This window comes from Echinops telfairi, unplaced genomic scaffold, assembly GCF_000313985.2.
Source record: "Echinops telfairi isolate 266 unplaced genomic scaffold, ASM31398v2 ScPeMD7_8;HRSCAF=38, whole genome shotgun sequence".
In the NCBI taxonomy this organism is placed as follows: domain Eukaryota; kingdom Metazoa; phylum Chordata; class Mammalia; order Afrosoricida; family Tenrecidae; genus Echinops; species Echinops telfairi.
Window position 1 is genome coordinate 8,221,847 of NW_022103905.1, and position 16,778 is coordinate 8,238,624.

At 43.9% G+C, this 16,778-nt stretch overlaps 1 protein-coding gene across 1 annotated transcript in view; it reads right to left on the minus strand.

The window, feature by feature from the left end:
• Positions 1-795: 795 nt before the first annotated feature.
• Positions 796-16,778, minus strand: part of ATP8B4 (ATPase phospholipid transporting 8B4 (putative)) — a 254,036-nt gene continuing 238,053 nt past the window's right edge. Inside the window, exons 24-27 of the mRNA XM_045286465.1 lie at positions 14,489-14,734; positions 9,968-10,106; positions 5,081-5,211; positions 796-2,956 (exon numbers count right to left, since the gene is read on the minus strand). Coding sequence (XP_045142400.1) covers positions 2,675-2,956; positions 5,081-5,211; positions 9,968-10,106; positions 14,489-14,734 — 798 coding nt within the window. The 3' untranslated portion in view covers positions 796-2,674. The remainder of the gene's footprint in view (positions 2,957-5,080; positions 5,212-9,967; positions 10,107-14,488; positions 14,735-16,778) is intronic.

The following is a 16,778-nucleotide window of genomic DNA, read 5'->3' on the forward strand; positions in this document are numbered from 1 at the left end:
TACCTTTATGTTTTACTGAGTCACATCTCTGTAAGAGACATATCACTGGAAATTGTTTTCTCCTTCCCAGCTTCCTTGTCCCCTAACCACCACCCTTCCTCTTTTTTCCCCTCCTTTTTACAGCCCCTCTCACCTTCTCTCTTCCTTTGCTTCATGGGTGTACTGGGAGACAAATAGCAGATCTGTGTCAAATAAATACAATTCACAAATGCCTGTACTAGCTCCAAACTTGGGCCAAGGCTTGAAACTTCCAAAGTTATCAAATGAAATCCTGAAGCTAGAGGGGGGTGGGGGCGTGGGAATACTTTCCCAAAAGTCTGATAACATTTATGTAAAATTAAGATTTTATTATTTCCCCAGCACATCGCCATCACCAGCCACTCCTCGCCTTTTCATGCTCAGGTTCAAAATAAAGCCTGGCGTTTATCATGGACACGTCCAATGGGTGTGTGAGCTTATGACCAGCTCAAGAGACCAAAGCAAGCAGATAGAGTGTTTCTCTCACAATCATCCCATGTTATCAGTTTATAAACAGGCTTATTTAATTGGAACTGAATTTTCAAACACGGACCCTCCTAATCTTTTCCATCCCTTACACACATATCCAATGGGTGCATCTTTTTCTTGACCCTGATCCGAAGAAGAATATACAGGCTCCCCAGGCAGGGAAAGAATCGATGGAAAGTAAAAAAACAAACCCACGTTAACCAATGTAACCAAAGCTCTCCCAAATGGCTACCAATAAAGAAGAGACAAAATGCCCAGCACCAACGGTGCCAAACCATTTACTGAAAGTTTTCAGATCTTTGAAACGTGTTACAAAAAGCAAGTAAACACAGTGAAACTAATGGCAAATCAGACATGAAACCCTAACATATGGGGCAATTCCAGGAAGGGGTGTAGGGATAGGAACTACCTGGGACTGTTTACTATGATTCAAGCACTGTGCTAGGCTCTTTTTCACATATATTTCCCTTCATTCCATTCAGGAAAAATTATCCCAAACTCAGAAATAAGGAAAATGCAGTAATCCCTTAGTATCTTGTTAGCTCATCATTTACCAAGCCCAGTCTAGGGTTGTCTGACTTTCCTGGGCAATGCAGCATTGACTAGTAATGTAAGAGGGACCGGATCAGGGATCCTGCAGAGTGGAAAATTGACTTGTAGAAAACTGATAAAAATATTTTTATTTTCCCATGGAGAAAATCACCCCCAAAGGTTATAGGGTTGGATTTTTTGGTTTTGTTTTTTTCCCTGTAGAACACTAACCAGTTTAATATCTTACTTAGCACTCACCTTTTATCACGGCCTTCTTCGTGACTTAAATTCCAGCTCTTTGTATTCAAATGACTCATTTATGCTGATGATGAGTAAACTGAAACTTAGTATCAATTCCTATGAGGATCATAATTTTAACGATTGGAGCTTGTGCTTTGACAATTCTCAGACAATCACATGAGGTAGGTAGTATATCCTCATTTACGGAGGACAAATTAAAGACTGCAAGAAGGTGCCAGGCCCGTCCAAGGTTACAGAGGTCATAAGTGACAGCGCTGGGGCTTGAACACAAACCTCCCGCAATCCTTTCACTGGAAGTGCACGGGTGAGTCATGTGGGCACTACACAGTCAGGATCCTCTCCAAAGGCCCAACCTCATTTACACACATATTGATAAGTTTGCCTGACAGTTATGTTTCAAAGGCAAATAAGAATCAATGCCCTAAACATGAGTCCTTGAAGAGTCATTTAATTTGGGGAACACTTAAGTTTTCATTTGTTTTTGGTTTCAAATCTTCACTTTGAAACACTGGAAATGTTGAACGGTATGGCATGCTATCAGTAAAGTGTGAGATTCCCAAGGCTTTGCAGTGTCACTCCCTGGCTCTGGCTGATGCTGAGCAAGTATTGCCCAGGCTGTTACAGACGTCCTTCCGAAGGATGTAGAACCCGTATTAGAGACCTCCTCCTGGACATTCTGTGCCGATGTCTCTACAAGAGAACATGAGAACTTTGGGGGATACATTTGACCAAATGACCAGCATCCACTAATGGAAAGATTCTCCATTTACACTTTTCCCAGACATCTACCAATGGAAAGTCGAGGACCAACAACACGCTTCTGTCTTCTTCAGGCATGAAGGTGATTGGTGGTCCTGACTGACAGGACAAGGAGACCACAAGACGGGCAGGAGGAGCTACGTCTAGTCCCCAAACACTTTCATCGACATTGAAGATCTTGAAAACATTATCTTGGGAAAGGTTGTTCTTGCAAATACGTGTTTATCGGCCAATACGTATGATTATCAGTTGAGATAGTATATGCCTTTAGAAGGCACCTGAGGATCCACTGAGTGCATATATGAAGATTTACAGGGCTTTTTCTCCAAAAATTAGATTTTTAAAGTTGAGGATCACTTGGTATCTAGAAGGATAAAAATCTGTACTTCCATTATGAAGGTTTTGTCCACCAAATGAAGAACTCGATGGAGACTGTGGCTTGGTTTCCTTGCAGACTCACCCCTTCTTGATGGAGACCATCAAAGCAGTCAGCCAAGATTTAAGCTAAGCGATTTCATCGGCCCCACCCTAGCCCCAATTGCAAACTCTGGAGCCAGCGGCACCTCAGCTCCAGCTGAGGTGCAAAGATAACGCTGTGGTTCAAATCCATCTTGACTCAAAGTTTCCCTGTTTCATCCTGGCTTAAGCTGTTCACTGCGTCTGTGGTTTTCTTACATAAATTTTCAATCCAGCTAGTGCTATTATACAGGGTCTTTTCCAACCCTGATGTCGGGGGTGGGTTTTTCGCACGCATATTTTTTCCAGATGTTATCAGCTCTCCGTAGCCCTCTTGGTGAGCAAAAGCATAGCCGGATCTTCTTGAACTTGACCTGCGGGTCTGAGGTCTTCGACGCCTTAAAGGCCTCGCTTTCTTTTGAGCTTTCTGCCACTGGCGGATCTGGGGAGGAAGCAGACTCAGAGTGAGATGATGCGCCCCTTCAATCAACGCAAGTGGGTCACTTGGTGAAGTGGAAGCCTTTTCGGTATAGCTAGGATCGATAATAGCCGAGCCAAGCCTTGGTTGCAAAGGAAAACTTTTTGTTTTTTCCTAATGGATTTTTATTCCTACCACGAGGCGGTAAGGTAAACGAGAAGTGCTAAGACAAATTTCATTATTGCCTCCATCTCAAAGGAGTTGGAACATACTTTTGTAAGAATAAAATATACTTTTAAGACAGGCAAAAAAAAAAAGACAGGCACCGCCCCAATTCAGTGAGTTTCTGACACTTTCGCCTCTGATTCCTACAACACAGGCCTTTTCCCCCTCTTTTTCTTGTAGAAGTTCTCAGGATCCAATAGTTATTCATAGTCGGTCTAGGAGAACATTTAGAAATAAGATTGAGAGTCAGAAATCTCTAACTCCAGTGGTAGATTAAAACTCCATGAAGAGCAACTTGTTGTTGTTGTGTGTGTGCTTCTGAGGGGCTCAACATAAATTGGGTGACTTTCAGCTTGCCTTTCATTTCACTAGGGAAACAGATGGCCCTAGTTTTGGTGCAAGTACCCACTGCTCACTGATCCAACTGATCTCTAGAGTCCAACCTCTGTGGCAGAGGAAGACCACTAAGAAGAAAGTCCTAAACTGACTCAACCTAGCAAGAAATAAATGTCATGTCCCTTCCTTTCAGCTCACTTACCAGCTCCTCGGACCAAAGTCCCGAGAGGAGATGCCATGGGCATGTCAAAAGGAATCTCCTCCCAGTTGGGTCCCAGGACCTGAAGGCCAACATGATTAAAGAAGGGCTACCCCGTTTCTTTAGGCCTCATGGACCTGGTCCCTTACCTCCTCAGTGTTTTCCCACTCTTCATGATGTGGGCTACAATGGATCTCTCCTTCCCACCCACCCCCCTTTCTCCTTTTCTCTTTATCTTTGGGTCTTTATTGATCCTGACATTGTCTCCCTGACACTCATCTTTCCCCAAAGTATTGAACCATGTTCTGCTCATTTTCTGGGTTTTGTATTTCTGTACAGTAAGTCCCCAGGTTACTAATAAGAACTGACAATTCATGAATACACTGACAAGCTACACTCACTGCCATCGAGTCAATTCTGACTCACAGTGACCCTACAGGACAGGATAGAACTGCCCCAGGCAGGGGGGTGGGGGGCTGCAAGGCTGAAAATCTTCACTGGAGCAGAAAGCCTCATCTTTCTCCTGTGGAGCAGCTGGTAGTGCCAAACTGCAGACCTTGTGATTAGCCACCCAAAGCATAACCCACTCTGCTACCAGGGCTTCCTGACAACTCATACCGGCCATTTCGTATGATGTAAATGTGCCCGCACTTTAAAACACTGGTACCCACCCTCACCCTACTCTTGACAACATTTTTACCACAATCATTTCACTTGATGCACAAGCAGCTTTGAAATCATTGAAAAACTTCCAGTCTTCTCTCACACTCAAGCGAGAATAAATAATAGTATGCACATTTCCAATTTACCTAGAAATTCAATTTGTGGACACACTTAACCATGATCTCTTTTGTAACCTGAGGACTGCCTATAATCTGTTCTTCTGATTATACTTACAACTTTGTGTTCTCCATCCCACCCATAATGGATCCTTTCGAAGGCCACAGATCCTCCATCTATCTGGATCTGTTCCCAGACTTCTACAGGAGTTTGGAGCCTCTTGGCCTCCTACTATACTTGACTATCTTTTACTCTGCCCTTTACCGAGTCAATAACTTTCCCTATCACTTGTGCTTGCCTTGAAACAAGTGCCTACAATGATGTTGAAAAGGTTCCTTAAAAAAAAAATTTAAGTTTCTTACGTACCCAACTAAACTTTCTATTTTCTCCATCCACATTTAGTTCAGGTATATCTCTTCAGTGACACCCAGGGGCCTGAAGGTATGGGCAGTCTCATGTACTCTGAGATGATGCAAGGCACCTGTAATTGTCTGTGGATGGGCATTTTGCACATCCTTCCCCGGGCTGCCCTCTAGTCAGGCAGAAAATGACACCATTCCAAGATCCAGAAACTAGTCCAGTAAGTACTAATTGGCGCTGACACTTACCTGATCACTCAGGGTTGGGTATAAACTTGCTTTCAGAAGTCTGAATGCCACCACGGGTATAACTGATGCCACCGTCGTGAGGAGAATGATGAGCCAGATGCGTTTCTGAGTCAACGAGTGCCTTGCATTTCCTAGCATTGAAGAATAGGCACTCGGTCATAAATAGGCCTGCATTGTTTCGTTAGTGGGTTTTTCTTTGGGCCAAGGAACTTTGTTGAAATACTTAGTATACTTAGAGAAGAGCCACGGGGTAGTTTCCCCAATGTGCACAATGGTAACAAGAAGAAAGCAGTGCTTATCCTTGGGAGCTGCGAGGTGGCCGGATCGCATAGCGGTTGCCAGCGTGGGTCAAGCATTGTCTGAGTCCAGCTCGGGTGAGCTCTACTCATGGGTACAAGCTTCTCCTTCAGCCTCAAGGTCCCTGATTACAAACAAACTATGATTTTGAAAGGCAGATAGCCTCTTATTTTTTTTACATAGCTGTAAAGCATATAGGCCTAAACTTTTTTAAAAGGCCATGAAATGCCTTCAAAAACCCTGCCTGAAAGTAACGTGGGAAACTCCAAGATTCAATCAGTTCATCTGATTGTCAAGAAGACCAGCGACGCCCCAGGGCTGGTGAAAGCAGAATGCCCCTCCCTGAGGGGTTGCTAATGCAGCCATCCAACAAGCCTGAAGCCAGTTTCCTCACTCTATAGTCGCACTTCATATGCGGCAATGCTGGTTTGAAGGAAGCAGCAAGCCGTCAGCAAAGCCATCAGATATATACCAGTCCTATTGGTGGAAAGTACAGCCACAGTGGTCCTTGGAAGCGAGGATGGTGAGACTTCATTCCACCTGCTCTGGACATGCTGCCAGGAGAGACCAGAGCCGAAAAAGGACACCATGCTTGGTAGGGTGGAGAGGCAGCAAAAAGAGGGGGAAGATTCTCAACTAGAGGGTCTACTTGGCGTGTATACTGGTACAGATAAGAGCTTGAAACACAGGAAATCCAGAACAGATAAACGCCTCAGGACCAATTAGGGGAGCAGCAACACTAGGAGGGTAAGGGGGTGGGAGTGGGGGTGGGGGTAAGGGGGCACCGATCACAATGATCGATGTATGGCCCCCATCCCAGGGGGATGAGCAGCAGAAAAGTAGGTGAAATGAGACAGCAGTTGGTATAAAACATAGGAAAAGAAGAATAATTTATAAATTATCAAGGGGGCATGGGGTAGGGAGGGTGGGGAGGGAAGGGAGAAAAATGAGCTGGCACCAGGGGCTCAAGAAGAAAGAAAATGTTTTGTAAAAGATGATGACAACATATGTAAAGATGTGTTTGACCAAATGGATATATGTATGGATGGTGATAAGAGCTATAAGAGCCCCCAATAAAATAAAATAATTTTTAAAAGAGAGAGAGAAAAAAGAAATAGGTGGAGGATATGTTGTTAAAGAAGCTCTACATTTTAATATTTTTTGTTTATTAAAGGTTTCTGTGATTTTGAAAAAAAATAGAGGGTCTACTTTTTTTTCTTTTAAAAATCATTTTATTGGGGGCTCTTACAACTCTTATCACAATCCATACCTACGTCCATTGTGTAAGCACATTTGTACATGTGTTGCCCTCATCATTGTCAAAACATTTGCTTTCTACTCAAGCCCTTGGTATCAGCTCCTCATTTTCCCCCTTCCTCCCCGCTCCCTCTCCCTCATGAACCCTTGATAATTTATACACTGTGATTATTTTGTCACGTCTTACACTGTCCGACGTCTCTCTTCACAAAGAGGGTCGACTTGACCAAGTGTGACATGGGGACGATTGTGCTTGGTAAAGTCGAGGGTCAGTGAGACACGGGAAGATGGTTCCAGCCCAGAGCTGAAGCATCCCAGTGGTGAGGATGGAATAGGACCAGGCAGCATGTTGTTCTGTTATACATAGGGTTACTCACCATGAGTTGCAGCCCACACAATAACACCTAGAAATGTATATGACCACATACATTTTTCCCTGTTGGTTTTCTACGAATTCACATGCCACCCCAAGCAGTATCTAGATCCTCTCTCCGGATATTAAAGTGTGAGTACCGTTTAGATGGAGTTTGAATGTGCACGTTCGGCTACTGACGGATACGTCTACTTTTCCTCCCTTTGGAGGGTAGAATCTGCCTACCAAAGAGCAGCCGATGCCAGTTGCTCTCAGACACGGACAGAAACAAACTTGACTGAGTAAATTAAATGTCTCTTTGAGCTCCTTGATTCTCAATCCCCGTAGGCGTTCTGGAAAAATAAGCTTCACTGGAAAACCACACTTCTGCTTGTTGTTGGCGACTAAGGGGAAAAAATTTATTACTATTTTCCCCTCAAACCCCAATGTTGATCTCACTTTTGACTAGTCTCATTGGAGCTCAGTAATTAATTCCTGAAATGGCATGTGCTTGGCCAGAGAGAGTGGGCCCCACACAAACGACTTTCTCGAGTCGAGAAGTTCTACTTTCATTAGCTTGTTAGAACCGTCTCGGGACTGGAAGGCTTCTGGTGAATTCACTGAACTTTCGGATCTGGCAACAACAATCATCTTAAAAATAGTTTTTATGTCTTTCCTCATATGCCTCTTCTTGTTCTTAACCACCATGTCTCTACATGGTTGAAATCTTTTGGTAAACAAAATATGTTACATATTTATTAAGAGAAGTGCAGGACCCCTGGGGGTGTCCTGGGTTAGCCCCTGAACTGGAACCATAAGGCCAACAGTTCAAATCCACCAGTTGCTCAGAGGAAGAAAGACAAGGTTTTCTGCTCCTGGAAAGATTTACCGCAGAAACCCATAGGGGCAGGTCTACCCTGTCCTATAGGGTTGGAATCTGCTTGATGGCAATGAGTTTTGGTGCATTTGGTACAATGTCAGGATTTCCAAGTACGTTCAGAGCAAAGTAAAAGTCTAATGAACTTGAGCATATGCATGCACAAACATGGAATTACAATTTCAATCTCTTTCAAGCAATGGAAACGGTTGCTCTTATTTGGTTGTCTGCATACATCGTAACAATTGTTTTTCTAGACTGGTTCCCCACTAAATCCCCAAAACCGCTGCTACCCTGTTTCCCCGAAAGTAAGACCTCCCCCGGAAATAAGACCTACTTACAGTTTTGCCTCTCGCTGAAATATAAGGCATCCCCCCCCTGAAAATAAGACTCCCAGAACATAAGGCCTCCCTGATAATAAGGCCTCCTGAAGCTACTGTAACTCTGGACTCTGGACCGTAGCGGCAGGGGCCACTGCGCAGCTCACTGTTGGCCGCAGCACAGTCAGAGCAGACAGGAAGTGTGAGGTCTCTTTTAATAAAACAATAAACAATAAATGTGTACCATATCTTTCTTCCTAGAAAAATAAGACATCCCCTGAAAATAAGACCTAGTGCATCTTTGGGAGCAAAAATTAGTATAAGACACTGTCTTATTTTCAGGGAAACAGGGTATTGAGTAACTCCCATCTCATAGTGAGTGACGCTATAGGGCAGAGCAGACTGCCAGATAGGGTTTCCAAAGCTGTAATTATTTTTCTTCCACGGACCAATTGGTGTTTTGAGCTTATGGTTAACCACAGAGCATTTAAGCACTGTACAACCAGAACTCCTATGAACCTAACGCTAACCCAAACCAAACGCACCATCATGACATGGATTCTGACACATATATACCCTACAGAACAGGGTAGACCTTCTTCTGTAGCTTTCCACGGTTGTATATCTTTACGGGAACAGAAAGCCTCATCCTCTTCTATGGAGCTGCAGATGGGTTAGAAGTAAGGACCTTGTATTAACAGCCCAGCACACAATCAACTGTACAGCCACAATGCTCCTTGGAAGTGAGGATGGTGAGACTTCATTCCAGTGCTCCTGATGAACAGTTGATTATGCTCGTGGCAATATAGCAGGATGACCTAATTAAGCTCAAGAAGGTCGATTTCTTGCATAGCTTTCCCTCCGTCTGTTGGGCTGAACTCAGAACTATAATTCCTACGAGCTTACCTCACCCAAGGTCTTGCATTAGTCACCCCCTTGCATCAAACACAGAGAGGCCTGAGGTGCAGTGGTTAAAGCACTCGGCTGTTAACTGAAAACTTTAGAAACTCTATGGGCAAGTTCTACTGTGTCCTACAGGGCTGTCTGAGTTAGAACCAATTTAATGACAGTGGGTTTTCAGGCATACCAAGTGTCATACCATTTGCTCAAAATCATTTTGAAATATGGAGTATAGAGGTGTACACGCCATGTAGCATCATAGAATCTCGAGTTTTCTTAAGGATTTCAGGGAGCTGTTTGCTACTTATCAGCTTCTCAAAATCACTCATGCTGTCCTCAGCCAATAATTCAGCAACATTTTAAAAACTCACCATCATCATTATTAGTTTTCATGGAAAAGTAGTATGTGTTAGGTTTCATGCCAAGCTTTTTTTTTTACATATTATTTAATCCTCACACGTTTTCTATGATTGGAGCTATTAATAGCTCCAGTTTACAATGGAGTACCATAAGGCATAGAAAGGGTAGAAGCTTGCTCAAGAGAGATGGTCAGTGGTGGACCTGGGCTTGAACTTTGGGTGTCCAGAGCAGAGTCTCCTCTTCATGCTACCTGTACACCTTTGCTCACAGAGGGACACAGCCTTTGTCGCTCTTGGGACTCTCCATAAGCTGCTGTCACAATGGCTCTTCTGCATCCGGTGGGGACAGTAGAAAGGAATATTTGGGAAACTCGTCAACATTGAAAGGCTGAAGATGCCTGCTTCCATCAATTTCTGCAGACGGATTCCTTGGCCACGCTCAGCCACCACTCAAACCAGAAACCGAATTACGAAGACAAATAGCAGCATCAGACCAGCCTCTACTCGATCATAGGATTCACTTACCAACAAACGGAAACTGGTTTGGGAAGATGCCGAAGATGCCATTACTGTGCATAGCAAATAAAATGGAGAAGTAAGTAGCAAGGCTGCCCCAGACGAAGACATGATTGATGGCAGTCCAATAACTGGTATCCAAGGTTATCTGTAAAGATAATCAAGTGTAAAAGGGAGACTTTTCAGAACCAAAGCAGGATCATTTTAGTGATAATATCTCCCCCAGACCGACTCTGGCTAATCCAGATGGATCCACCTTTGTAGCTGCCAATCCATTCCCACCTCCTTTGCAGAATCAGAGACTGACTGAACTTTACCATTTCTGGTAGACAATGGATTTGAGGACCTCTATCTGACAAGCCATTGTGCCTGTCAAGGTTGAGGTACAATCAAGAGAAGAATGCCAACCTTCTTTTAAGTGAAAACTCAGAAAGCTGAGCGGTTCATCATTTCAAAGTGACTTTCCAAATTCCTCTCAAAATAGCCCTATTGGGGGGAAAAAGTTTTTGTAGGGAGCTAGTGCAAAATTTTATAATCTGTATGTAAGTTTTATATATTCCATAAATTTTCATAGGACTCTTTTGACACATCCGTAAGTTATTTTATATACCTTTTCCAACACAGTTTCCTAGTCCTTACTCAATTACCCAAAGAATATTCTTAACCCCCTTTGCCATAAAATTGAGAAACTGGGATTCAAGTGACCTGGGGGTAGGTTTATATCCCTTCTTCTGTCCAATAACTATTGTAGTATTTCAGCTTACCAAAAAAAAAGTGGTCTGATATTAGGGAATTACAGAAACCACTGGTAAATATAAATTATGCAGAGAAAATAGTGATTTCTGGCACCATTATTTGCATTTCATATGGCCTAAGTTGTCCAAGTAAACGTTTCTATTTCTAGCAGAACTTGAGACAAAATTAGAGATTTTTTGGTAGCAGAAAGGAAATAGATCTATCACTATCACTTCTCAGTTTACTATCCTTCATAAAAGGACAACCTTTTCTCTCCTTGAGAAGTCTGAGAACAGAAAGCCCTGTCATCTGGGCCTCAAAAAACAGATGCCTAGTTTTCCAATATATTTAACTGCAAGACCTTAGGCCAACATCTCCAATTTTACCTTCTACCAGCAGCCAGTTAATTCACCCCCACCAAGAGACATAAGAGCTTCACCCGTGTGGGTATGAGGAAACGAAACACCAAAGCCAGCCAAGAGGACTCAACTGGAAAACAGCAGATTGAGCCTACTGAGGAAGAACTACGAGAACAGGTTACACGAAACCCATCAATTCCATAGCAGCCCTACAGGACAGCTAGAACTGCCTGGCAGAGTTTCCCAGGCTGTGATCTTTAGGGAAACAGGTGGGCTCAATCACTGCCCTTTCAGCTGCAGCTGAGTGCTGGCTTTGCTGCTGCCCAATCACAGCCACCACAAGAAGGAAGAAGAATTCTTGAGGCTAGGCAATTAGATCACAAAAAATATTTCTGGGTCTTAAAAAAAGGATTCGTTTGGAATGTCAGAATTCACCAGAGAAACAACCACAACAACAAAGAAGTGTCACTGATGAGAACAGAATTAAGTCTGTGAAAGCCAATGGGAATAATACCTCCCAACAGAGAGCAAAACTTGAAGACGTGGAAAACAGGTGTAAAAAGCTGGGAGCTGGATGCCACATCCACAGGTGGCAGACCCATGAACCCAGCAGACAATGGATGCGCGGGCCCTCTAGAAGGAGGAGCAAGAGAGAGAGAAGTGAAGCTCAGAAGAAGATCCTGTAAAGGACAGCGTGGGTTTCCAGATTTAAGGGACCTGCTAAACCCTAAACACATCCGTAAAAGAAGATACATTCCCAATGCCATTTGTGAAGTTCCAGGGAAAAGGACACAAGCTTCGAGAGCAGTGGTGCCCCACCTTCCTCATTCTGTGACCCTTTTTTCAATGCTACTTCATCACTGTCATTTTGCTACTGTTACGAATCAGGCGACCCCAGTGAAAGGGTCGTTCAACCCCCAAAGGAGTCACGACCCACAGGTGGAGAACCGCTGTTAGACCCAAAAGATATCATTGACAAAGGAGAGAGGAGCACAGCAAACTGCTGTCCTGGGACATAATGGGGCAGCACTTCCAAATTCTAATGCAAAAGACTCTAGTCCAAGAATGTTATTTTCTTCCAATAGGTCATTTAAATGTAAAACCAAAGAAAGGCAGCTCCCACCCTCTTAAAAGGATAATGTCTATTAACACTGTGATAGGTGGGTTTATTGTGCCAACCTGGCCAGGAAACACGTGTGGGGTTAATACGGTTGGAGTTGAATTGAAGGGCAAAGAGATAGAGGGCTCTGCGAGCCTCACCTGTCTGTCTCTTGCTCTCTGATGATTGAACCTTAGCTAGTTCTCTGCCTCCCCTTGTGAGCTAGACTGCCTGTGGGACACCGAACCTGTAGACTGTGTTTCTGTCGTTTGAGATTTCTTCAAGACCTGCTTTACCACACTGCTGGTGTGTACATCACTTGAGGTGTGGACTGTCAGACCCTGTCATCTGGCTGACTGTTGGTGACTTGCTTGTTGTTTGCTGTCTGTGGCCAGACTGTCTGTGTTGCTCCACAGAAGACTCAGCTGTCTGCTTCCTACACTTGCATCCAGCAGCCCTCGTGAGTTGAATGACTGCCAGTATTTTAACTGTCTCATGGAAGTAAGCTGAGCTGAGCCATTTGTACTGCTCTGTGGATGAATTAGCTGTTTATTCGTTATGTTGTATCTCTCTAGCTATTTAAAATTATGTGTCCTGGTTTTGTTTCTCTAGAGAACCCTGTCTAACACAAACAACTTCTGAAGAAATTAATGCAATAAAATAAAAATTCAAGCTGAAGAAAGACTTCAAAATAGCGCAGGACACAGAAAGATAAGACATAGTGATTAGCAGTCTCATACATTTATTTAAATAAAACATTGCCATTGTGTAAAATCTTACTCATAACTATCCCATTTGTCTCAGAAAATAACTACACTCCACAGTGTTTAAAGGCGGATTTTTCAGAAGTAGATCTTCAGGTTTTCTGTTTCGTTTGTTTGTGTGAAATGAACTTGTTTGCCACGAAAGACCCCAGTCCATTTCAATTTTGCTTTTTCTCCTCTTTCGAAAAAAAAAAATTCTGATTAGCAGATTTTCTTCTGAGGTACTTCTGCATGGGCTTCAATGTCCAACTTTTTGGCCAGATTCTGCTGGCATGGGAGTATAACAGAACATCAATTATAGGCGAGAATCACTTAAAAGGAAATTTAGATGTATATGACAATTAACCGATTTCTTTAAAATTAAAAAAAAAAAAAAAGAAAAAACCTTTTGTCATGTTAATTGTAATGGCCAATTCACTGACACCATTTAATTTCTTACTATGCATCACACACAATGAATTTTCCCGGTAATACTTCTATAAATATAACTTACTATCATCAAGTCAGTTCTGACTCGTAGCAGACCCTATAGGATAAAATAGAATTGCTCCTTGGTTTTTCCATGACTGTAAACCTTCTCAAGAGCAAACAGTCTCATCTTCCTCCTATGGAGTGGCTGGTGGGTTCGAACTGCTGACCTTTGGGTTAGCAGCCCCACACTTAATGTGCTGTGCCACCAGGGCTCCTCTATATGAGTATAGCAAATAACACGAAGGATAGTTTGAAGAGTGTCTTTCCATTTGCTTTTTCCTTCAGACACTGGCCTTTTATTTCAGTTATTACCTTCCAAATCGTCTCTTGGACCAAGAAACAGACCTGATCTTAAGGCAAATGAGCTGGTATGATATCCTACCCACTGCCTTCGCCATATAGGACAAGAATCCAGAGAACCAAGGAAGAGGAAGAGGAGGAGGAGGCCACCCAAATCTCTGGGCTTGGACTGTAAGCGCATCCATGGAGTCTGCTCAACAATTCAAAGGCCACGCAAAACAAAATCGAGGCCACCTATCTTGCTGAACCTAGGGAGAACTACAGATCGGAATGGCTCTAACAAATAGACGAAATCAACCAAGGAGATCACACCGAGGTGTTTTGACCATTAAGGTTACCTGCACGGTGACCACAAGAATTCAATATCTAATGGACTTGTCTACAGTTTCCATGTAAAGGAGATGAAAACACAACTCAAGAAGCCAGATGGAGAACATAAAGAGCATCCACATCCCAACCTCAATGTGAGATTCAGCTTTGCCACAGAAAGAACATTGGACCTACTGAATAATTCCACAGAAATGTAGTACCAACTACATTTTTTTTCTTCTCAGAACACAAAAAGGAAGTGGTGTGATCATTTCTCTTTATATATTCAGCCCAAACCAAGGAAATAATTTACTGACCCGAAGGGCAGGTGACAGACATTGCTGTCAGGTTTCCACTAAATGAAGGTGGTAGGCATCTAATGTTAAATATTTCTTGAGGATCATTTGCCTTCCTAACAAATAGACAACATCAACCAAGGAGATTGTCAAAGTGGCCCAACTACCGCCTTCAGATGATTTCACCCTCAGATTACCTGCACGCTGACCACAAGGACCAGAGATGTAGCCATGGTAACTGCAAAAGACTGGTAGTCTGCCAGGTGCTGCCCGTCTTCTCCGACGCCATTGTAAAGGGCCCCGTAAGGGATGAAGAAAAGGGCTAGTGACGTGTAGATTCCATGTGCCATACAGATGAAAAATTTACGTTTGTTGAAGAGTTGATTGAGCTGTCCAGGTTCGTAGAGTTGGGGACAGTCCATACTGCTCTGGTCACTCACGTCCTGTTAAACAAAGCGTTACTTCATGGGGGGAAGGTTGAGGGAAAACCAGAGTGAACGTATAATCCTTGTCTCCAGAAAAAGCAAGTGCATAGTGTATTTTTTGCTTATAATCTGTCCGAACATGTACCAGGCACTAAGCTAGAATGAGGAATTATCTTGTTTTCAGTCACACAATAACCCTGAAGATAATAAAACGATCCCAATTTTACAGACCAGAAACTTGAAAGACTCACGAAAGGTCAGACAGCTATGAAGTAACAGAATTCACTTAAGTACTTGGCTTGACTTTAATCCAGATATTTGACTTCAAATCAAAAGGTCTGCCACCCCTAAGAAGTGCTTGTCTCTAGCCCATTTTGTGTAGCCAGAGCCCTAGTGATGGATTGTCAAGGCAGTGAGGGGTACTGACCAGGAGATGGCAGCAAAGAGCTTGGGGGTAGGTAGGAACTGTCAACTCTGGAGTTGCTAGCTTTGGGGGAAAGGTGTTTCAGGAGGGACCAGAGGGGGAAATTCCAGATCGGATTCCAGGTGCAGGGAGACTTGGGGCTTAAGTCTACCCAGTGAGAACTGCAATGGCAGTTACCACGTATTCAGGACCAGGAATTTGGACCGAACAGGAAGACAGAACACTTGGCATCAAACAGGTCTTGGGGGAAACGAAAGCAGCCCTTCTCAAACTTAAGGTGCCCAGGAACCATCTGGGAAGCCAACTCTGATCCGTAGGTCTTGATGGGGAGTCAGAAACTCTCTGCCTTTCCAACCAAGTGCCAAGGGGTGCCGATGGTCTCCAGATTGGATTGTCAGCACTAAAGCCAACTGACCAGAACCAAAATGGACCCCAAGAATCAGTCGCTGTGGACATCGGAGGACCCTGATAGAGAAGATGTGGCTGCAGGAGGAGCAACACAGACAGGGGACCTGGTGTGGTTAAGCAAGCAGGCTCCTTTCCCACTCGTGGGCTGCGGGGTTGATCAACTCTTGGTGAACTGGGTCCCATGAAGAACGATGGAAAATTTCCATGAGGAAGTCCTGCTTGAAGATGGTGTTGGGGTGCTTCTTCCTCTGGTCCAGTGACTCGTGGGGTTACGTGCACAGGCTTTGAAACGAGATAGTCCTGAGTTCAAGTCCTGACCCTACTGCTCAGCAAGTGTATGGTTTCAGGCCTCCACTTCACTTGAGTGTCAGTTTCCTCCTCGGTAAACAGTCACCGGCAAACCATAAACCCTCCCTTACAGAACCACCATCCTGGTTAAATGGACATATGAAGTCCCCAGCAGAGTGCCTGGAAAACAGAAAGTACTAACAGATGATTTTATCATCATAATAAATATAATAATGATATATCCTCACCACAAACCAACCCATTCCCGTGGAGCGGATGCCTGCCGTATCTAGACTGTAAATCTTCCGGGAACAAACAGCCTCATCTTTCTCTAGTGAAGTGGTTGATGGGTTTGAACCACCAGCCTTGCAGTTAGCAGCCACACACCTAATCCCCAGTGCCCCAGGGCTCTATAGAATAATAACAGTAATAGTCATAATGGTAAAAACCTGCTGTCTAGATGCCATTGGGTCAATTCCAATTCCTGGGGACATGTGATGCATTACCCCATGAGACAGATTTATGGAAGTGGACTGCCAAGTCTTTCTCCAGCCGACTGCTGCCTGGGTGGGTTTCAACCAGCAGCCATTTGGTTGGCAGCTGAGAACTTAGCTGCTACACTACCAGGGTTCTTTGGTAAAAATACAACCACCTCAATGTCAAGTGGCCTGGGCAGCGGGCCTATTTCTGTCACTTATGGGCTGCATGGCTCAAGGGCAGTCACTAGAACCTCTGAGCCTTGCTTTCCTCATTATAAAATGAACAGGTCCCTGGAGGACGGCTGAGGAGGCCCCTCTAGCACAACATGCCATGATCCTGTGATCCATTTGAGGGCCAAAGCAGACAGGGAAGGAAGGAAGGAAGGAAGGAAGGAAGGAAGGAAGGAAGGAAGGAAGGAAGGAAGGAAGGAAGGAAGGTCAGGGGGCGACACTCAACTTGACA